This window comes from Rana temporaria, chromosome 2 (genome assembly GCF_905171775.1).
Source record: "Rana temporaria chromosome 2, aRanTem1.1, whole genome shotgun sequence".
NCBI lineage: Eukaryota > Metazoa > Chordata > Amphibia > Anura > Ranidae > Rana > Rana temporaria.
In genome coordinates this window covers 382,166,711-382,190,376 of record NC_053490.1, presented here as the reverse complement: position 1 = coordinate 382,190,376, position 23,666 = coordinate 382,166,711, and the positions used below count along the sequence as shown (strand labels likewise).

General features: G+C 46.3%; 1 protein-coding gene across 1 annotated transcript in view; it reads left to right on the top strand.

Moving 5' to 3' along the window:
* The first annotated feature begins 2,619 nt into the window (after positions 1–2,619).
* Positions 2,620–23,666, top strand: part of MPC2 (mitochondrial pyruvate carrier 2) — a 41,370-nt gene continuing 20,323 nt past the window's right edge. Inside the window, exon 1 of the mRNA XM_040337873.1 lies at positions 2,620–2,838. Within this exon, the coding sequence (XP_040193807.1) occupies positions 2,736–2,838 (103 nt within the window). The 5' untranslated portion in view covers positions 2,620–2,735. The remainder of the gene's footprint in view (positions 2,839–23,666) is intronic.

The window sequence follows — 23,666 nt, the reverse complement described above, 5'->3', positions numbered from 1 at the left end:
TCATTCACCCCTGAAGAGCATTAAAAGGAGGATCACAGAAAGAGGGTTCATGGGCGCTGGACATCATTCATCCCAGAAGAGCATTAGAAGGAGGATCACAGAAAGTGGGTTCATAGACGCTGAACATCATTCATCCCAGAAGAGCATTAGAAAGAGGATCACAGAAAGTGGGGTCATGGACGCTGGACATCATTCACCCCAGAAGAGCATTAAAAAGGAGGATCACAGAAAGAGGGTTCATGGGCGCTGGACATCATTCAACCTGGAAGAGGGTTCATGGGTGCTGGACATCATTCAACCTGAAAGAGGGTTCATGGGCGCTGGACATCATTCAACCTGAAAGAGGGTTCATGGGCGCTGGACATCATTCAACCTGAAAGAGGGTTCATGGGCGCTGGACATCATTCATCCCAGAAGAGCATTAGAAGAAGGATCACAGAAAGAGGGTTCATGGGCGCTGGACATCATTCATCCCAGAAGAGCATTAAAAGGAGGATCACAGAAAGAGGGTTCATGGGCGCTGCGCTGGACATCATTCATCCCAGAAGAGTATTATAAGGAGGATCACAGAAAGTGGGTTCATGGGCGCTGGACATCATTCACCCCAGAAGAGCATTAAAAGGAGGATCACAGAAAGTGGGTTCATGGACGCTGGACATCATTCACCCCAGAAGAGCATTAAAAGGAGGATCACAGAAAGTGGGTTCATGGGCGCTGGACATCATTCAACCTGAAAGAGGGTTCATGGGCGCTGGACATCATTCATCCCAGAAGAGCATTAGAAGAAGGATCACAGAAAGAGGGTTTATGGCCGCTGGACATCATTCATCCCAGAAGAGCATTAGAAAGGAGGATCACAGAAAGAGGGTTCATGGGCGCTGGACATCATTCATCCCAGAAGAGCATTAAAAGGAGGATCACAGAAAGAGGGTTCATGGGCGCTGCGCTGGACATCATTCATCCCAAAAGAGTATTAGAAGGAGGATCACAGAAAGTGGGTTCATGGGCGCTGGACATCATTCACCCCAGAAGAGCATTAAAAGGAGGATCACAGAAAGTGGGTTCATGGATGCTGGACATCATTCACCCCAGAAGAGCATTAAAAGGAGTATCACAGAAAGTGGGTTCATGGGCGCTGGACATCATTAAACCTGGAAGAGCATTAGAAGGAAAATCACAGAAAGTGGGTTCATGGACGTTGGACATCATTCACCCCAGAAGAGCATTAGAAGGAGGATCACAGAAAGTGGGTTCATAGACGCTGAACATCATTCATCCCAGAAGAGCATTAGAAAGAGGATCACAGAAAGTGGGGTCATGGACGCTGGACATCATTCACCCCAGAAGAGCATTAAAAGGAGGATCACAGAAAGAGGGTTCATGGGCGCTGGACATCATTCATCCCAGAAGAGCATTAGAAGGAGGATCACAGAAAGTGGGTTCATGGGCGCTGGATATCATTTATCCCAGAAGAGCATTAAAAGGAGGATCACAGAAAGAGGGTTCATGGGCGCTGGACATCATTCAACCCAGAAGAGCATTAAAAGGAGGATCACAGAAAGAGGGTTCATGGGCGCTGGACATCATTCATCCCAGAAGAGCATTGGAAGAAGGATCACAGAAAGAGGGTTTATGGCCGCTGAACATCATTCATCCCAGAAGAGCATTAGAAAGAGGATCACAGAAAGTGGGGTCATGGACGCTGGACATCATTCACCCCAGAAGAGCATTAAAAGGAGGATCACAGAAAGAGGGTTCATGGGCGCTGGACATCATTCATCCCAGAAGAGCATTAGAAGGAGGATCACAGAAAGTGGGTTCATGGGCGCAGGATATCATTTATCCCAGAAGAACATTAGAAGGATCACAGAAAGTGGGTTCATGGGCGCTGGACACCATTCACCCCTGAAGAGCATTAAAAGGAGGATCACAGAAAGAGGGTTCATGGGCGCTGGACATCATTCACCCCTGAAAAGCATTAGAAGGAGGATCACAGAAAGAGGGTTCATGGACGCTGGACATCATTCATCCCAGAAGAGCATTAGGAGGATCACAGAAAGTGGGGTCATGGGCGCTGGACATCATTCATCCCAGAAGAGCATTAAAAGGAGGATCAAAGAAAGAGGGTTCATGGGCGCTGGATATCATTCACCCCAGAAGAGCATTAGAAGGAGGATCACAGAAAGAGGGTTCATGGGCGCTGGACATCATTTATCCCAGAAGAGTATTAGAAGGAGGATCACAGAAAGTGGGGTCATGGGCGCTGGATATCATTCATCCCAGAAGAGCATTAGGTAGGACTCAGGATCACAGAATCTCAAAACCTGGAGCTGCAGAAAATAATCTTTCCCAGGAGGTGGTCAGCAATAACTGCCTAAGATTCTCAGTACAAGTTTTCCTCTAAATCCCCGGATAACAAACATGTGAGCACAGGCGCGCGCTGGTCTTTCTGTAAAACGCTTCCTGTGTTAGGAAACGTCACGCAGCCCACCCGCTCAGGACACCGCTCTGCTCAGTTCCTGAACAGTGGAACGCAGCCATGGAACGCATTGACAAACAGCTGTCCGGAAGAGGCGTGGCTTGTATACAAGTTGAACCAATGAGGGCAGCGTTCGGCATAGACGCCCATCTTGGAGACCTTGCACTGACAGTTGACGCTTCCGCTCAGTTTAGGAATTGTACCCATTGCCCTCCAAGTCTCCGCACTTGTCACCGATCCCACACACACAGCAGAGATGGCGGCGGCGATCGGGCTGAGGGCGTCTTACCATCGGACTCTGAATAAAATCGAGCTCATGCTGCCTCCCAGACTGAGACCTTTCTACAATCACCCGGCAGGTGAGATGGATCTCACAAGGACATGACTGTTCTGCATGTCTCACTGAACTCTACCAATCACAGCAACACAATAATACCAAACAATAGGATTTTCTGTTTTTTTTTTAATGGAAGGACACGCTAAATGTCACCTTTATTATGGCCACACATGTAATCTGATCTAGCTGCTCTTCAGAGAATTGGATAATATGATTGGATTCAGGAATTATTAGAAAGACACACACTGTTATTGATTGATTCATTCAAACCAAATTTATTTTGTCAACTTTTTTTCTGATCAATCTGGACAGAAATCCAGTCCTACGAAAGGTCATTCAGATTGATTGTTAAAGCGGAGCTCCACCCTAAAGTGGAACATTGGATTCCTCCCGCCCTCCGGTGCCACAATTGGCACCTTTCAGGGGGGAGGGGAGTGCAGGTATTTGCACCCACTCCTGGCATAGAGCCTGCAGGGGACCTGTGGGTAGTTCGTAAGTTCCTGCCCCTCCCCTGTTGTGTTCTGGGAAACGCACGACTCCCACAACACAGCAGGGAACAGTGAGGACAGCGCAGCACGACTTGCGCATGCGCAGTAGCGAACCGGGCAGTGAAGCCGCAACGCTTCACTTCCTGGTTCCCTCACCGATGATGGCGGTGGGGGCAGCCGAGTGATGAGCGATTGCTTGTTTTTCTAGTGCCGACGTCGCTGGACTCCAGTACAGGTAAGTGTCCGTTTATTATAAGTCAGCAGCTGCAGTATTTGTAGTTGCTGGCTTTTAATATTTATTTTTTACGGCGGAGCTCCACTTTAAGGTCATTGTAAACAATCACCTTGTAAAACAACACATTCAGTGTAAAATAAAAATGAAAGGAGCGAGAGAGCTATTGATTTTATAAGTGATCACATTCCCTCTGTTCTCAGCTGCATAGGAGCTGGGGGAGTGTAAAATTGTATTGCTGTCACCTAGATCACAAGGTAAGGGATACATCTTCCAATGGGGGCAACAATACTACAAATATATGGTGAAAGAGTGATGTGGACTAGACATGTGCACAACAAAAACTTTCGTATTTTTTTTGTTCCGTTTTGACTGCACAACAAAAAATGTTGTATTTTTTTTTTTTTTGTTCCGTTTTCGTCTTGTTCCGTAGATTCGTAATTTCGTAAGACGCAAGTTTTCCTATTCGGACCCGTTCGTATTTTCGTAACAGTTTTTTTTTCTTTTATACTGAATGATTCGTAACTCTGTCTAATTTATTTTCGTTTATTCGAAATTCGTAATTTTGTTAGATAATAATTTTCGTTGAATGGATTCGTAATTTTGTCTTTTCGTAAATACATAGCAACACGCGACTAATCCATATTAAGAGATATACTTTCTCTTAAGCCCCGTACACACGGTCAGACTTTTTGCCAACAAACGTCAAAATAAGCGTTTTCCAAAAATCCGACCGTGTGTACGCTCTATCGGATAAACTTTTTCGGTTTCAAAAGTCCGGCCAACTCCCTTCAGACAAAAATCCACGGAAAAGTTTGTTTGAAGTCCGATCGTGTGTACGAGGCTTTACACTGTACAATGTGACTCGGCACAAAAGAGATAAGCTGATTGGCTAAGATATTAAAGCGGGAGTTCACCCATTTATTTTTTGATCTTTTCCCCTTAGATTCCTGCTCGTTTTGTCTAGGGGAATCGACTAGTTGTTTTAAAATATGAGCCGTACTTACCGTTTTCGAGATGCATCTTCTCCGCCGCTTCCGGGTATGGGTCTTCGGGACTGGGCGTTCCTTCTTGATTGATAGTCTTCCGAGAGGCTTCCGACGGTCGCACCCATCGCGTCACTATTAGCCGAAAGAAGCCGAACGTCTGTGCGGCTCTATACTGCGCCTGCGCACCGACGTTCGGCTTCTTTCGGAAAATCGTGACGCGATGGATGCGACCGTCGGAAGCCTCTCGGAAGACTGTCAATCAACATAGGAACACCCAGTCCCGCAGCCCATACCCGGAAGCGACGGAGAAGATGCATCTCGTAAACGGTAAGTACGGCTCATATTTTAAAACAACTAGCCGATTCCCCTAGACAAAACGAGCAGGAATCTAAGGGGAAAAAGTCATATATACGGGTGAACCTCCGCTTTAAGTAATCACTCACTAACTACACTGCCCAGTGCCCATAGAAAATACAATTCAGGTGGGGGCGTGGTTTGGACATGGCCGTGTGAAGACGCAGCTTTTAGGAGCTCCCGGCCCAGACCATCCCTTACCGGCTCTAACAGAGTAAAAATCGGCATGCAATCTGCCAAAAGGCGCAGGGGGAAAGCAGGATCCAGACTGACCCGATCAGGGGTGGCTACGGGCGAGATCCAGCAGTATTTTAGGCTGAATCACTGCGCTTCTCCCGGAGCCCAAGCAACTGCACCGCGAGGCTCGCCACGTGGAGATCCTGAGGAGGCCCCAGACTGCAGCGAGTGGGCTGCAGCCCTGAACACCCCACCATCCCCGATCTGCTTGCCGGACCAGCCTACAACACCCGCTCTGGATATGGCCTCACCTGGGCAGCAACTAGACGGAGCTCAGCTGGAGCCGGACATCCGAACCCTGCTGCAGGCGCTCCCCACGAGATCGGACATCGAGGCCCTCATACTCCGCCTGGAGGAGACGCATCGGAGAGACATCCAAGAGGTGAGGGCGGATGTCTCTACCCTAGCGGATAGGGTGGCCACGGGGGAATCCTCCTTTGCACGCCTGGAGTCCAGGGTCTCGGAATTGGAGAGAGCCGGTGATCACCACCGGGAAACAGCCATCGCACTCCAACTACACCTCGAGGAGATCGAGGACCGGAACAGGCGCAACAATTTGCGGATCCGGGGAGTCCCGGAATCAGTGGGAGTAGAAGAACTGGACCAAGCGGTGCAGACCTTGTTTAGGACGGTACTGGAGGATCCGCAGGGGGTCGTGGAAGTGGACAGAGCACACAGGACTCTGGGTCCCAGGTCGGAGGACCCGGAGAGGCCCAGAGACATAGTCTGCAGACTGCTACGCTACAAACAAAAGGAGGACATACTCCGCAGGGCCTGGGACCAGGGCGAGGTACCTCTGGAGGAAGCTCTAATTAAAATCCTGCCTGACTTGTCTGGAGCAACCCTGAGGAGACGGGCGATGCTGAGGCCTATCCTGGAGCTGGCGAGGCGAAGCGGCTGCACATACAGATGGAAGTACCCACTGGCGGTGACATTCAGGAAGGAGGGCAAGGCCTTTACGCTACAGACCCGGGCGGACCTGCCAGCGCTCTTCAGCTTCTTGGAGGAGGAACAGTTCCCGATCCCAGATTGGCTACAGCTGCTTCCGCGACCGACAGGGAGATCCGGGCCGTCCAACTACTGCATCCCGGCTCAGCCGCGACAACAGAGGGGCTGGAGAAGACGCAGAGCCCCACCGGGGGGAGAACACCGTGAGTAGGCCCTGGGCCACACAGAAATGAGCTCTGTTCTATCTCCCTTTGCCGCCCCATAGTTGCTCTTGCCCAGTTGATGACTGTACCATTGCCCCGCGTCTCCTTGTCCCCCCCTAGCTAGTGAGGCTAACCTACACAATATTTGATCCCGGTCGAGACGAGGGGGGGGGGGTACCTTTATTGGGGTGGAATCCGGGTGGGAACGTTGGGGGGCTCTCTTCCAGGGTCTTCCGCCCTCTTCCCACGACCCAAGGATACTGCCCGGCAGCCATGAGAACCTCACCTCCCAAGTAATACTTGCCTTCATTACCCTGCGGCTGGGAGATGGTCCTATAGCACTACCCTGACGGGGACCGTGACGAGGAGCCCCTAGGCCGCATACCCCTGAGGACCTACCCACGGTACTGCGGTGATGAATCCCCCCCCCTCCCCCCGAAGAACAACATATCTCCTTATGACTTGGGGAGGATGGTGGACTTTGACCCTAAGGCGTGATAGTGCGGGGAACTTTGGGGGTACATTTGCTGCTCCCCACCCCCCTCCCTCCTGAAAACATGGGGATCGGTCCTCTGGACATGGAGGGGAACCCTTGGAGGATGGACGAATGCTTGAGGAGCTGCTGACCTCATTGGCCCCTCTGCGGAAGATTCACAGGGCTCAAGTCCTGGTACATTAGAACTGTGATAAGGGCGAGTTCTTCGGTTGTTTCTTTGACTGGGGTGCGGATGGGGGGATATGAGCTCACTGTGATACCATTAGTTGCACGCCTGCCAATATTGAGCGAAGTGAGGGAGAGAGGGACCGAGATGATGATGTGTACACCTGCTTGATTCTGGTATTGCTCCCCCTCCTTTCACGACTGACCACTTCCGGTTGAAGTGCTTAGGATGCTCGTGGAATGATGGCTGGCACTGCCTACACTATTAGTACTGTTTGCACTATTTGAAAATTAGATCACATGTTACTTTTCATTTGCCTGTGTCCAATGTATGTGTAGATTGGTTACCTACATTATAATGCCGTATTTTATCCTATCTATCTAGATAGCCGGTGGGGGATGGGAGGGTCGGGAGTCTCTCTTCCCGGCTCTGTACAACCCGTTACCCACTTAGGACTGCGCTCGACTACCAGTGCTCCACTGGTGAGCGTTACAGCTAAGGTTAGCTTAACTAGCTCTCTATATCTGCTGCACACACTAGTGCAGGCCTCTTACTCTCACTCTAGCTCTACTGGGTTCTCTTACCCAAACTCTCAACCTCCCCTCTACCCCTCCTCTCCCCACCCCCCCCCCCCCCCACCCCCAACATCTGAAAACATGGACGCGCTTACTATAATCTCGTTAAATACGAAGGGACTGAACACTCCGGAGAAGCGAAGAATGCTGCTTCATGACATGAAACGTCTGAATGCAGACATTGTGATGCTCCAAGAAACGCACTTTAGAGACAACAGTGTGCCCATACTGAAAAATAGATTTTACCCCACAGTCTACCACGCTGCGTACGCCAAGGCGAAATCTCGCGGCGTCTCCATTCTGATTTCCGCAAGAGTGCCATGGACAGCCGCGGAGACTGAGACCGACACTGAGGGCCGCCACCTTTTCCTGAGGGGGATGATAGGTACGGAACGGGTTACATTGGCAAACCTGTACGCCCCGAACACCCACCAGGATAGATGGCTGAAACGCACACTGGACCGACTTACACAATTCACGACTGGACAGCTTATTGTGGGAGGGGACCTGAACGCAGCCCTGACTCCCTCAGAAGACACCTCCGCTGGGACATCCTCGCTCTCGAGGGAGGAACACCGACGCATCTCCACATCGTTGCATTCCTCACAACTCATAGACGTTTGGCGGCTTTTCCACCCAGGGGAGAGGGACTACACGTTCTTCTCCAGGCCACATAAATCGTACTCACGCATCGACTACTTCTTAATCCCCCACAAGCACTTACACGCAGTCAAAAACACCACCATAGAGTCAATAACGTGGTCCGATCATGCCCCGATCTCACTGACGTACGAAATTTTGACAGCCCATGGAACACAGAGACGACCCTGGAGACTAAATGACAGCCTGTTGCAGGACACGGACGTTATGGCGGACGTAGTTAGGGAGATCGGACATTATTTTCAAACAAATAGCACGGAAGATAGCGACCCTGCCATAGTATGGGAGGCGCATAAGGCGGTGGTTCGCGGGATACTGATCAAACATGGGGCTAGACTGAAACGACAAAGGTTAGAACAACTGACGTCCCTCCTTCAGAAGCTGCAGGGCCTAGAGGTAAGGCACAAACAAACCCCCTCGGCGGAACTGGGTTCGGAACTCGATGTGGTGCGTAAGCAGGTCACGGACCTGCTGCACTACAAAGCCAAAGCGGCCCTGCAGATTTGCAGGAGGAGAGTATACGAATCAGGGAATAAATGCGGGAAGATGCTGGCACGAGCTCTCCGTGAGCAAACCCTTGCGTCGTACATACCGCACGTCACCTCCACCGGGGGACATAAAAAGACATTACCCCACCAAATATCTCAGGAGTTCAGATCCTTTTACCAGACGCTGTATAACCTACCCCAGCGACCTCCTGACCCCGACAGGACAGCGGACTATTTAACGTCTTCTCTTATGCCAACTTTATCGACTGAGGCGAAGACGCTGTTGGAAGAGCCGATTACCCTATCGGAACTCCAACTGGCGCTGAAAACCGCCAAGGCAGGGAAGGCCCCGGGCCCGGACGGTCTCTCTGTGCCCTACTACAGGACCCTCCTCCCTGCTCTTGGGGAGCGAATGGTATCCCTATTTAACCACCTAAGCATGGGTAAGACATTCCACGACTCCACACTTTTGGCGCACATAGCAGTAATCCCCAAAGACGGGAAGGACCCGAGCCAATGTGCAAGCTACCGTCCGATCTCCCTACTAAACGCAGATCTAAAACTTTTCACTAAAGTCATCGCCACGAGATTGCAACAACACCTCCCTGGCCTGATTCATCTGGACCAAGTGGGATTCGTCCCGACGCGGGAGGCCAGGGACAACACGATCAAGGTCCTTAACTTGTTACATGTTGCCAATACCACGAAGACGCCTTGCGTCTTCGTGAACACAGATGCCGAAAAGGCATTCGATCGGGTGGACTGGCAGTTCATGTTCGCCACTCTGAAACATATAGGCCTAGGCGAAAAAATGAGACACTGGATAGCGGCGATATACTCAAACCCGACGGCGAGAGTGAGAACAAATGGCATTCTCTCAGAGCCATTTGCCATCACAAATGGAACCAGACAGGGTTGCCCCCTCTCGCCCCTGTTGTTTGCGCTGTCGCTAGAACCCTTTTTGAATCACGTGCGGTTAAACACGGGAATTAAGGGGGTGGAGGTAGATAAAACACAATACAAAGTCTCGGCATATGCTGACGACCTATTGTTCTCGTTGACGGATCCGGGGACGTCTTTACCGAATTTGATGGCGGAGTTCGAGCGATACGGGGAAATGTCGAACCTCAAAATAAACTTGAGCAAATCGGTGGCGATGGGCCTGCGTATAACACAACAACAACTTTCCCACCTTCGGAGCAAATTCCGTTTAAAGTGGACAGAAGAGGCGCTGACCTATTTAGGAACTCGCATCCCACCCAGACTATCTCAAGTGTACAAACTGAACTTCCCCCCTCTTCTTAAGACCATTCAGGGACTACTGACGAAATGGACTAAGGGGCTACACTCCTGGTTTGGGAGGTGTAGCATACTGAAAATGACGATTTTGCCCAAATTTCTATACCTGCTACAAGCCCTCCCGATACTCATTCCAGCAGACTACTTTAGACAAGTATACACGACTTTCAAAACGTTCCTCTGGGGGGGAAAACATCCCAGGATACATAAGAAAATTCTCTCCCTACCCAAACGACTGGGGGGTATAGCGATGCCAGACATCCGAGCCTACTATTATGCGACACAACTAGGCCGACTTGTCGACTGGTGCCGCCATGGAGACGTCAAACTTTGGCCTGGATTGGAACAGGCCCAATGTGACATTCCCCTGCAACGAGCCCCCTGGTGTCACGCCGCTATGCAAGGAGACGTCAGGCGACACCCGCTCATAGGAAACACCATCGCGGTATGCGCGCGGATTATGACAAGGGCAAACCTGAGCTCTCGAACTTCACCGTTACGCCCGGTGCTGGGTAACCCACTCTTCGAACCGGGAATACGAGATGGGAAATTTAAAGCCCTGAAGGCGTTAGGCCTTTACCAGGTGTCCCATTTCAGCGAAGCGGGAAGATGGAAGACGAAGACGGAGCTCATGGACCCGGGGGGAACCTACTGCTTAGATTTTCTAAGGACTGAGCAGCTGTCCCATTTTCTTGAAACGATGACACCCCCTCCCCCCGCGACAGGTCAGCCTCTCACGGTACTGGAGGAATGGTGCTCAGACACAGGGGTCCTGCCACATGCACTGTCCCTTGCACACGAGCTGGTAATTATGCCGAGGACTGATTACCGTCTCCCGTGTTTCACTGAGTGGGAACGATTGCTGAACTGTACATTCTCCGACAAGAAAAGGGAAAAAATTCTATCTCACACACATAAATCCTCCATATGCACCAGAATACAGGAGACCAATTACAAGATCCTAACCGGCTGGTATAGGACCCCAGACCTGCTACACAAGATCTTCCCTGCGACATCGGACAGATGTTGGCGCTGCATGGAAGACAAGGGCACACTATTACACGTATTCTGGTCCTGTCCCCGACTCCGGAACTTTTGGACCGAAGTACGGCGGATAACGCAACAGTTTACGGACCGTGAGGTCCCTGATGACCCAGCATTCTTCCTTCTCCACGCGACTGACGCCCCCACGCGGGTGTACAAGAAATCGATTGTTCGCCATCTGTTGGATGCGGCCAAGGCCTGCATTCCAATACTTTGGAAGTCAACGCTCCCGCCGACTGTTGCCATGTGGTTGCAGAGAATAGACGAAATCAATAAAATGGAAGATCTCATCCTAACGAGTCAGGACAGACAGGAGGCCTATACAGATACGTGGCGTATCTGGAATATTTTTAAATACTCCGATGAAGGGGTAGCCCTCAGGGGCGGAAGTACCTCAACCTGAACTCCTTGATTTCGTCTATGGTATGCTCTCTGGAGTAATTGCGGGAGGAGACACAGCACTAAAGCCCTTCCCGGTGGCAAATAAGAGACGGGGTCCGTAATCAACACTCCCCCCCCCCCCCCCCCCTTATAACTACCCATCCCCCCCCTCCCTTTCAACTCTCCTCCATCTCCCTTTTCTTTGCCTGTATTTTCTAGGAGAGTGCTCGCTCTCTATATCTACCCCTATTCACCCTTTCTGCTTTCATTTTCTCTATAAATCTGAAAAGTCAGGGGATCGGGCCCGTGGGACCACGGTGACTCATTTGATTTTGAATGGGTGGGTTGAGGCACACATGCAGATAGAGGGGAATGTAAAGAGTGGGGAGGGCGGCGCCGTGAGACGCGCAGCCATGTCCACATAAAGACGGACGGATAGCCGACCCCTCCGCTGTGATGATTAATATTACCCTATATTGTTTGAATTGTTCGGTGTTTTCCTTTTTTTTTTTTTATTTAAGAAAAATCTGTACTGGGTGCCTTGATGTTTACCCCATTTACTGTACTGTTGTTTGTAATGACGCGGTGGTTCCTATGGACCCCCTTTTTCCCTGTTTATAAATAAAGAATTTAAAAAAAAAAAAAAGAAAATACAATTCAAGTACGCAAATTTACAAAACACACAAATGAAAATACGAACATACGAATGAAAATCGTTTGTTATAGATGTAATTTTCGTTCTTTTGCTTTTTCGGTGTTTCGTATTTTAGTAAGATTGTCCAATCATACGTTCGTATTTTCGCTTGTTCGTTATTTTGCTTATTCGTAATTTCATAATTTTCGTATTTTGGGTCTTTCAGCTTTTCGGATGTTCGAATTGATACAAATGTACGAAAAACTAACAAATTTGTACGAAAATACATTCGTTACAAACGGGAACGCACATGTCTATTGTGGACTAGGTGGGAATATAATGAGTTTAACAAAAAAGTTCCAGACTGGAATATCCAGGGTAACTTCTTTGATGGCCTTGGGATACTTGATGCAGCACCTCTCAGAGACTGCAATATCTCTAAATGTGACCGATAAGGAAAGAGGGCGTGATCTGGGTGTAGTAAATTACATATTTATTGGGATGAAAGACAATTGGCAACTCACATGTAAAGCGTTCAAACACTTGCTCTTCAACAGAATGGGTTTTCTGATGAGGAATGCTCAGCCCAAACGGCAACCACAGTCCAGGCAGTGAGACACTAGGATTGTCAGCTGGATGTACCTGTAGAACTGCAGAGACACCAAGTGCAGCAATGCACAGTAATGGCAAATGCAGATAATTGGGCAACTTGCATAAACAGGAAAGACAATATGTGCCTTTGACTTAAAGGGGTTGTAAAGGTTCATTGTTTATTTTCTAAATAGGTTCCTTTTAAGCTAGTGCATTGTTGGTTCACTTACCTTTTCCTTCAATTTCCCTTCTAAATGTTTTTTTTTTCTTTGTCTGAATTTCTCACTTCCCGTTTCTCCTCAGTAAGCTGTTCTGGCTGACTGACCCCCAGCCAGATGATGGTGGAAAGCTTACTGAGGAGAAACAGGAAGTGAGAAATTCAGACAAAAGAAAAAAAACATTTAGAAGAGAAATCGAAGGAAAAGGTAAGTGAACCAACAATGCACTAGCTTAAAGGAAAAAAAAAACGTTACAACCCCTTTAAAAGCTCGCCTGTAGTGTGATGGTACATAGATGTGAAGTCCCAGTCAAAAACATGCAGTCTAAGTGGTCCAGATGTAAAGCCAAGGCCAGCCTGGTTGCAGGAAGTAGAAAGCGGGAAGTTGGTGGAGGGCTCTGTGGAGCGCACAGTGGGCTGTATGTGATGTCAGCAGAACCTGGGGTGAAGGTGTTTGGGGAGGGGGCATGGTTTACGCATTTTGAGGCCACCCAGTCAACTTGCCAAGCAAAAAAATGTTTGGCTTGGAAAAGAGTCTAAGTAGCCTTGAAACATGTAGCCCCAACCCCTGACACTTGGCTGACATTACATCTGGTCCTCTACCAGCTTCCTACTTCCTACACCCAAGCCAGGCCACTTCGGCGGCATCATCATGGTTGGATCATTCACTTGACTTTTTTTTTTATTATTATTATATCGCTACATTTTTCCATACATTATCTGGTTGATTCGAACAGTGGATTGTTTTAGGATTTTTATTGTATGTCTGACATTGAGAATTTATTAGTTGAGTTGCGCTGCGCTAATCATCGTTATCTATATTGTGACACTGAGTGTTGTGAATGTGAAATTACTTATTTAGTGCCAGCTGGCAACTCAAGTGTGGTTTTAATAATATTATTTTTATTATTATTCATTGTTTTTATTTTTTTTTTATATATTTTTGGTTGCGCTGATTGATGATTTTTTTTCTGGTCTATTGTGCATACCCAGAATACAGGACGGTATTATGTAATTTATGTATTGTAAACAGACTGAAAACAATGGATTTTCTCTTGTCAATGCCTCTTGCCTGCATAGAAAAAAATGCGACCAAACACACAGCAGTGTTTCTAATGTGAATTGGCACTACAAGAATTGGATATGCAGAGTTGCACAATGGGGATTACCCCACCTATACATTATTAGGCAGATTCATAAGGACTTACGATGGCGTATCAGTAGATTATCGAATATACAGAAAAGATAATAAAATAAAATAAATGTAATTGAGTGCAGGTGAGTAAAGTATCCATCTTAAAACATGTGTATAATGGAGACAGATGCGTTTCACATAGGGCTAACTACCATAAACTCTCATTAGGGAACGGGAACGATCCCGATCGCAAGTGGCTCCACCTGTAGGTGGAAAGAGGTGTATGAAATACACCATAATCCTAGCGCTTCAGCGCAAGTTATTATATATGCCTGTCATGGAGAATGGTAGGGATGGCCAGCTGATAAACGAGAATGCATTATAGATGCCATCAAATGGAGAGATCCATAAAGAGAGATAATTGGTATCTCTTAATTGAATAACTACATATGAGTAGATGTCTATGAGCTATCAACATTTAGCTGTGAGCTTAGGCTAAGTGCATTCTCTCAAATAGTTAGGTAAAAATAAATAGAAATGCATGTGAAATGCAGGACTAACTGAGCACAATGAGAGACAATAAAAGAAACAATAGAAAAGGTGATAAAGTATAAGGGGAAATTGATAGTAGGACAAATATATGGGTTGCCCCATGTATGGTCGGTGATCATCATCCACCTAGGGTGTAATGGTGGGCACCTCAGGTGGGACGAACAGAGTCTTAATCTATGGAACATAAACATCAGCAGACCCTGACTGGTGTCAGGCCCTGCAACTACGCATGTATATGTAGATAAATGGTGTATCCCAGTGAAGGTATAGGGAAAATTGTATGGGGAGCAAAGAGTTGGTAATAAATCACACCTTGAAGGGGAGTAGGTATTTGCCTTGGGTTCATTAGTGTGTGATAGTGCAGATATAATTATCCTAAAGATCAAGTTCAAGGGTTAGCTAGAAAGCAATTTAGATCAATGTCCTTGGGCGTAGGTTACGTTCACGTCGAAAGCATTGACTATTTGCGACGTGATTTTGAGCATGGGATACGTTCACGGAAGGCGCATGCGCCGTTCGTTAGGCGCGTCATTTACGTGAGGTCACAATTCATTAGCATACAACACGCCCACTACAGCCTACTTTGAATTACGCGCGCTTACGCCGGCCCATTTACACTACGCCGCCGTAACTTGGGACGCAAGTTCTTTGTGAATACTGTACTTGCCTCTCTAACTTACGGCGGCGTATATGAAATGCGCTACGCCCGCCTAAAGATAGGCATGTGTACCTGAATCTGGCTATATGTTTCTGTCATTTTTCTCTTATGGTGCAGGTGAGCACTTCCAGTTTATGGGATTGTTTCCTGGGACACGTTGCCTAGTTTCCAACCCTCTTTATTATAATGTTTAACATTATTGTTTAGAGCCACTATAATGTGTGTATCCATAGATTTGTTGTCATGCATATTCTAAAGCAGGTAGAATACATGGACTCCAGGAAATCCATTGTGTTTTCAATAGTCTGTCCACAACCATCTGTTTAGTGCATTGCAAAAAGATCCATTTTGGGTGCGTTGACCTGCATTTTACCCCAAAAAAGTGCATTAATACATGTTTTGTGCTGGGAAGGTATTTATTATTATTTTATTATTTATTTTTAGTAGCAAGGGTCATTACCTGGTAGATTGGGAGCCACATCCTAGACAGATATGGATAGTATGTATTGTTGTACATTTTGCATAATTGTATGACTAGATAAGTGTCGTAGAACATATCTGGATGATACTAAAGGCTATTTTATTTTTATTAAATTTTTTATCTTTTTTTTTTTTTTTTTTTTTTTTTATAAAAAGGAGGTTGTACTTTTCTGTTCTGTGCAACAATATTTTATATAAATGTTTTCTCCTATTCTGGCCGTCCCCTGCCGGAGCTGCTGCTTCTGGGGCCAACCCTTCTCTGAGATATATAAAAGTACTTGTCTACTAATTAATAATGTTTGGAAATTTAGAAGGTGCCATGGATTAAAGTGGTTCTAAAGCCTTAAAGGCTTTTTTGCTTCAATGAATTAAGGTGAAAAACCTGTGCTGCAGGATTCCCCAGCCCCCTTTTTTATACTTAAAGGAAATTGCCGCTCCAAGCCCAAAACCTCTGAAGCACACGCCCTGTTGAAACCTTCAGGTGCAAATCCAATACAGTCATTCCATATTTAGCAAAAGCAGGCATATACAGTTGACGCGTTTCGTACCATGTGTTGGTGCTTAGTCATGACTAAGCACTAACACATGGTGTGAAAGTAGTAAGATGTATATCCCTGCTTTTGCTAAATATGGAATGACTGTATTGGATTTTTACCTGCAATAAAGATGCTTTACATGGTATGCGGCCCTCCAGGACTGTTTCTTTGCTCCCTTTTTATACTTGCATGAGCCTAATCTTGATCCAGCGATGTGTCAATCAAATATATGAAAAGGAAGCAGGGGGCAGGGCAGAGCCACACTATCTATGGGCCAGATTCTCGTAGAAGAGCGTATCTTTGTTCCGGCGTAACGTATCCTATTTACGCTACGCCTCCGCAACTTAGACGGGCAAGTGCAGTATTCTCAAAGCACTTGCTCCGTAAGTTGCGGCGGCGTAGGGTAAATAGGCCGGCGTAAGCCCGCCTAATTCAAATGTAGAACAGGGGGACGTGTTTTATGTAAATAACTTGTGACCCAACGTGATTGACATTTTTCACGAACGGCGCATGCGCCGTCCGTGGAATATCCCAGTGTGCATTGCTCCAAAGTATGCCACAAGGACGTATTGGTTTCGACGTGAACGTAAATGACGTCCAGCCCCATTCACGGACGACTTACGCAAACAACGTACATTTTTCAAAATTCAACGCGGGAACGACGTCCATACTTAACATTGGTACGCCGCATGTACGCCACCATATAGTAGGGGTAACTTTACGCCGGGAAAAGCCTAACGTAAACGGCGTATCTGTACTGCGTCGGCCGGGCGTACGTTTGTGAATTCGCCGTCGTATCTCCTTTGAGAATCTGGGCCTATGTCTATAGACGTAGACAGGATGGCTCAGGCGCAAGCCCACTTGAGTGCCCCCATAGAAAGGTGCTTTCTATGCGATCACTCACTGAAGAGGAGGAGCCAGTGGTGTCTGCAGAAGACCCGACAAGAGGGGGATCGGGCTGCTCTGTGCAATACCATATAGCACAAAATGGTAGGACTTTAAATACCCCTCCAGTCAACACGCAGATGCATTCATATATAGAAACGAGGGTTGCACCGATACCAAGCATTTGCCATGAGTACTTGTGCAAATTCTCCGATTGCCTCCAGCAACAAAAAGACGTTGCGCAAGGAATTTAAGAAAGAGGTCGGGGAGCCGTACGTCATGGGGCCTTAGGAATATCGGGGAATCAGCTGGTGGCTGAGAGCAGAGTTGGGCATCACTGAGGACTCCATGCCACCGTAGGACCAGGATAACCGAGCTGAGGCAGAGGCTGGCTTTGGAAGAGAAGGTAAATCAGGGCTGTGCAGGGGACTCCCCGTATCAATGAGTGACAATGAGTGACATGATTGTCTGCCCTGTTATAGCATCGGGGAGAGGGATGGGGCCTGCTGGGATCATCCAATACATATGGGGGGGGGGGGACAAGGCTTTACCATATACTTACCACCACCACCACCAGTGCTTCAGGGCTTTCCCATTCTACTCCCTCCCACTGCATGGGTCATTGTCAATGTTTATCATACAGAAGATTAGGAAAGTGACATTCAGCCCTGACATGGACATACATTGTGTATTCTTCTTTTCTTTGTAGGGAAATATATTCTGCTGCAAAAAAGTAAATGCTGCTTATTAAAGCTATTTTTACCCCAACCAGCCATAACGTTATGTTGTATGTCATTTTCTTATGTTTCTATATACGAATGTATCTGTGTTCACTGGAGGGTTATTTAAAGTCCTATCATTGTGCTATATACCTTTAACAAGGATGATGCCCTCCACTGGTACATATTTAGTTGAAACCCCCCCTCAATACACATCCAACAAATTAACTTCTGTTAATCTGTGCAACACCAGTGAAACGGTTAAGTAGCGCCTTCTAGATGGTGTGACTTTCATTTGCTTGTTTGTCCTTTTTACTGATTTTTCCCTTAGGTCTTTAAAGTGGATATGTCAGCTTGTGGAATGAGACTAACGTGTAGCTCTTGTCTGTCTACATTTTTCAGTTATTTTTCCTTCAATTAACTTAAAATTTGTGCCATTTAGCTGGGAGCAAGATAAACCCAGACCACCTTACAGCTTTGTACACCGGAATGCATACCGGACCAAGGTGAACCCGTTCTTTGCCCATGAAGGGCATGGGAAAAGGTTCACATAGCTGTCACCACCTTGCCTTCTTATACATTCGTACCTTTCACTACCCTGCTGCTTAGTTTGTTTATTGGAACAAAGCGAAGATGCTCTGGCCATGCATTAATTGATTAAATTATTCTATTAATAATTCAGTGCAAAGAAAATGACTGAGCTGACTAAGAATGGTAAACCATAAACACTCTCCCATAAAATCAATTTGCTAAGCATTTCAACAATTTTAAAGCTGAGAAAGTTGATCAGCCTTTGGCCGAATTTTCTTAGTCATTTCTGATTGATCGCCTGAATATTGAATGATGAAGGCATGTAAACTGACCACGTTGTTGGGGGTCAGCAGCCATGATAAACCGTGGTCAGTTTACAGGGGGAGGATAAAAACTGGCAGGATCAGCCGGGTTTTTTACAGCTTCCAGAGGGGCAGGTTAAATAACACAAGATCTGTGCTGTTTAACCTGCTATAAGGGAACAGGATTTCACGAACCCCCCCCCCTTTTTTTTTTTTTTTTACGTTTTACCTCTTGTTTTTACCTGGTAATCCTGTCAGTAACACATTGTCTGTCTTAGGACTTGTTCACATGTGTTGATTATAAAGAATGAAGCAATGCTCATTAAAGTGGTTGTAAACCCACATTTTTGACCTTTGCCTACAGGTAAGCCTATAATAAGGCTTACCTGTAGGTATAAAGAATATCTCCTAAACCTGTATGGTTTAGGAGATATTCCCCTCGCAATGCGCCAGCTGATTGCAGCGGCGCATGCGCAGGGTGGATCCTCGGCTGAAGGGCCGACCCATGCCGGATTGAAATCTCCCGCGCGGGAGTGACGTCATCGCCGCTCCAGCCAATCATAGCGCTGAAGCGGCGATACCTCGAAGACACGCTCGGCTCAGCGTGAACCAGGTAAGTTCCCTACCTCGTTCCGAGGTAAGTATTTCATAATGAGCTAATATGCGGTGCATACTAGCTCATTGTGACTTTTGCCTTGCAGGGTTAAAAAAAAAAAAAATGTATATGCCGGTTTACAACCGCTTTAACGTACCTTTTTTATTGCATGTTTTTGAAGCGTTAAAGGATCAAGAATGCTTGATAAATACCCATGGAAGTGTTTCTTTTCTAGTGGAAGTAATGTAGAGGAAATTATCTACTTTTGAGGCGTGGTTAGGTTGTGGTGTGATGACAGACATTTTTGGAGTATATATATATATATATATATATATATATATATATATATATATATATATATATATATATATATATATATATATATATATATATATATATATATATATATATATATTATAATATAATTTTTTTTTTTATAAAGATGGATTCTTAAATTTTGATCTCTTTGACACTTGGCTTGGTCCAGCTCACATTTGCTGACTAAAAAAGCACTGGCAGTAATGCTTAACCTGGCGGTATGATTATGTAAGATTTTTGATGCTGAAAGCGGTACATTGTTTCGCATGGAAATTTGGCGTTTTATATTGTAGGCCTGTAATACTTAGGAATAACACATAGCAACAAAACCTGGGGAATGCCCATGAAAAAAACAGGCCTCCTTACCAACCAGCTTGCAGAACAACCAAATTTACCTGTCTAACAGCATGCGTTAAAAACAGGGGTTTTGTCCGCACGCATTTGCAAACGCATGCGCGATCCACAGAGCCGCGCCAAGGCACCCTGTAAACTGTGGTCATAACACACTTAAATGTGTCCAAACAAGAGTCTAGTAGACATCCCGGGTATAGGGTTGCCACATCATCCCTTTAATCCAGGACTAGGGGTCGACCGATATATCGTCCGATATTTTGCTTTTTTAAAGAAAACAGGCCGATTGTGAGGGATCAGAAGCAGGGGCGTGCTGGGTGGAATTCTGAATGGCTATCATGGCCGCTGTTTGCTGATTTTTATTTTTTTCTCCCCCAGTGGAGGAAGTCTGCAGCTGCGGCCACCGATTGGCTGTTACTGGCCGCACTGCATTCTGGGGTATGTAGTGGTGGAAGCAGAGGCGGCGCTCGCAGCACGTCGGGGGACAAATGGAGCTCCACTGCCTCTCCCCCAATGCCCAGCTAACACTTTATACTGTAAATGCTTCACTAACATGCCATAAGTGCTCTAGGTTTTGGATGCGGTTATAGAGCATTGAAATCAATGGAGGCAATCGTTTATGCCTCATTAAAGCGACCTGCTGAGGATGTTGCTAAGAAGCTCGGCTGTTACTGTTTACCTTCCCCATCACAGGAGCGAGCGCTCAAATACTTCAGAGCTACTGCATCATGGAAGAGAATGCATGTGAGGGGGTGTGAATCCGAGAAAGAGCCCACTCCTGTGATGGTGGAGATGAACAGTTACCGTTGGGCATGTCTTCAGGTTGGGCTTCATGAGGTACGGAAATGGCCTACACCTATAGCAAGGGCATTATTCAATTTTGGTCACTTTGTAGGAAAAAAAAAGACGCCCCTTACCTGCATAGGCACTTTTTTGGTAAAGGTGAACTATGCCTTTTAAGTATTTAAATCCACAGTCTCGGCTAGTGGTTTATGGCTCTCAGCCAGCACTGGAAAATGTCATGTGACTAGAGGTCAGATTTTTACAATGCCAGTCGAACAGCCAGAATATTCCTGAAGGATATCGACAATGTCAACCTACTTGATTATTTTTCTTTTGGGTTAGCTACTTCTAGATGCTATTGGTTGGTGAGGACTGGATGGCTGAATAGCCTGTCTGCTGCTCATTGCAAAAGTTTACATTGTACATAAGGCCTCATTTACATGGGCCTGCATGTAGGTAGCCTACGTAGGTCTATGACTACACAGTGGTTGTACAGACTTGGCCACCTGTCCTTTGTCCTAATTTGACAGGTGTACGTTGTCTGCATTCAGGGCCACTTACCCGCCCCTGCATGCCTGTTAAAGTATGAAGAGCACCTGTGATTATACAGTACTCCTGCAAATTAATTGGTTGCAGTATTCCTATGAGGACAGGAATTGATGGAAATTATCTCCATTGGAGAGACAGACAAAAACACATTTTTAGTGGCGTGCGGAAGAGTTATGCCGTGTACCTACGATTGGAAATTCCGGCAAAAGTTGGCTCAAACTTGTGTTGCATACACACGGTCACACAAAATTCTGACCGTCAAGAACGCGGTGACGTACAACACTACAACGAGCTGAGAAAAAGTTCAATGATTCTGAGCATGCGTGTTTTTTTTTGTGCGTCGGAAAATTGAGAACCAGCTCTCAAATTTTTGCTGTCGGAAATTCCGACCAGAAAAAGTCAGATGGAGCCTACACACGGTCAGAACTTTAAAAAAAATAATAAAAATGCAATAAAACTATCCCCTATTTTGTAAACACTATACATTTTGCGCAAACCAATCGATAAACGCTTATTGCGATTTATTTTTAATTTTTATTTTTTACCAAAAATAGGTAGAAGAATACGTATCGGCCTAAACTGAGGAGAAAAAAAAAGTTTTTATATCTTTTTGGGGGATATTTATTATAGCGCAAAAAATAAAAACCGCAGAGGTGATCAAATACCACCAAAAGAAAGCTCTATTTGTGGGAAAAAAAGGACGCCAATTTTGTTTGGGAGCCACGTCGCACGACCACGCAATTGTCAGTTAAAGCGATGCAGTGCCGAATCGCAAAAAACTGGCCGGGTTCTTTACCAACATTTTGGTCCGGGTCTTAAGTGGTTAATGTAAAAAAATAAAAAAACTTTTTATTTTACTCCTATATATCTGGCTGTTGCTAGGCAGATTTCGTAATCTGCCTAGTTCCTGGTCCTAGGTGGTTCAACTTCCTGTCCTAAGACCCCATTGCCTCCTGGGAAATGATGACACTCATTTCCCAGGAGTCTCTGGGCATTACTGTGCCTAAAAATCACCCAGCATGCACCTCTCCCTGATGGATACAGCCACAACATGAGCTGGAGGATATAAGGCAAGTGTTTGCAATGATTTCTGGAACGATTGGGGAGCTATTAATATGTTTTAGGGACCATTTAATGTGATTAATTTTAGCTGGCAAAAAAAAAAAAATTATGCCCGGAACCCCGCTTTAATGGCATTCCAGTCTTAGTCCGTAGGGTTCAATATTGAGTTGGCCCACCCTTTGCAGCTATAACAGCTTCAACTCTTCTAGGAAGGCTGTCCACAAGGTTTAGGAGTTTGTCTATGGGAATGTTTGACCATTCTTTGACCATTCTTCCAGAAGCGCATTAGTGAGGTTAGTGGACAAGAAGGCCTGGCTTGCAGTCTCCGCTCTAATTCATCCCAAAGGTGTTCTATCGTGTTGAGGCCAGTCAGGTTCCTCCACCCAAAATTCGCTCACCCGTGTCTTAATGGACCTTGCTTTGCGCACTGGTGCGTAGTCATGTTGGAACAGAAAGGGGCAATCCCCAAACTGTTCCCACAAAGTTGGGAGCATTAAATTGTACAAAATGTCTTGGTATGCTGATGCTTTAAGAGTTCCCTTCACTGGATCTAAGGGGCCCAAGCCCAACCCCCGAAAAACAACCCCACACCATAATACTGATTTGGACCAGTGCACAAAGCAAGGTCCATAAAGACCTGGATGAGTGAGTTTGGGGTGGAGGTAGGAACTTGGCTGACCTGACCTCAACCCCATAGAACACCTTAGGAAGGAATTGGAGCAGAGAATTCAAGCCAGGCCTTCTCCTTAATCATCAGTGCCTGACTTCACAAATGCACTTCTGAAAGAATGGTCAAACATTCCCATACACACTCCTAAACCTTGTGGACAGCATACCCAGAAGAGTTATAGCTGTAAAGGGTGGGCCAACTCAATATTGAACCCTACAGACTAAGACTGGGATGCCATTAAAGCTTGTGTGTGTGTGTGTGTGTGTGTGTAAAGGCAGGAGACGCCCCAACACTTTTGACAATATAGGGTATCTTCAAGCCCGATGAATTCAGCATTGTCTTCTTCTCAACTGCTGCTCTCCCAATGCAGATTCTGTCCAGAGCCTCCATCTTATTTCCTATGAAGCATTCTTTGAGCCAGCCCCCTAAAAGCCTGCATGCACTGTACAGTCTAATGCCGCGTACACACGGTCGGAATTTCCGACAAGTAAAGTTTGATGTGAGCTTTTGGTCAGAAATTCAGACCGTGTGTAGGCCAGTGCTGTGGAGTCGGAGTCGAGGAGTCGGAGGAGATTTTGGGTACCTGGAGTCGGAAAACAATGCACCGACTCTGACTCCTACTAAATTTAGATTGGAATTAAAAAAGCAAGTTTAAATATCCCAACTTACAAAAAGTTTTAATAAATGACTTTTCTACTGTAAGAATAAAGACCAATGCATGC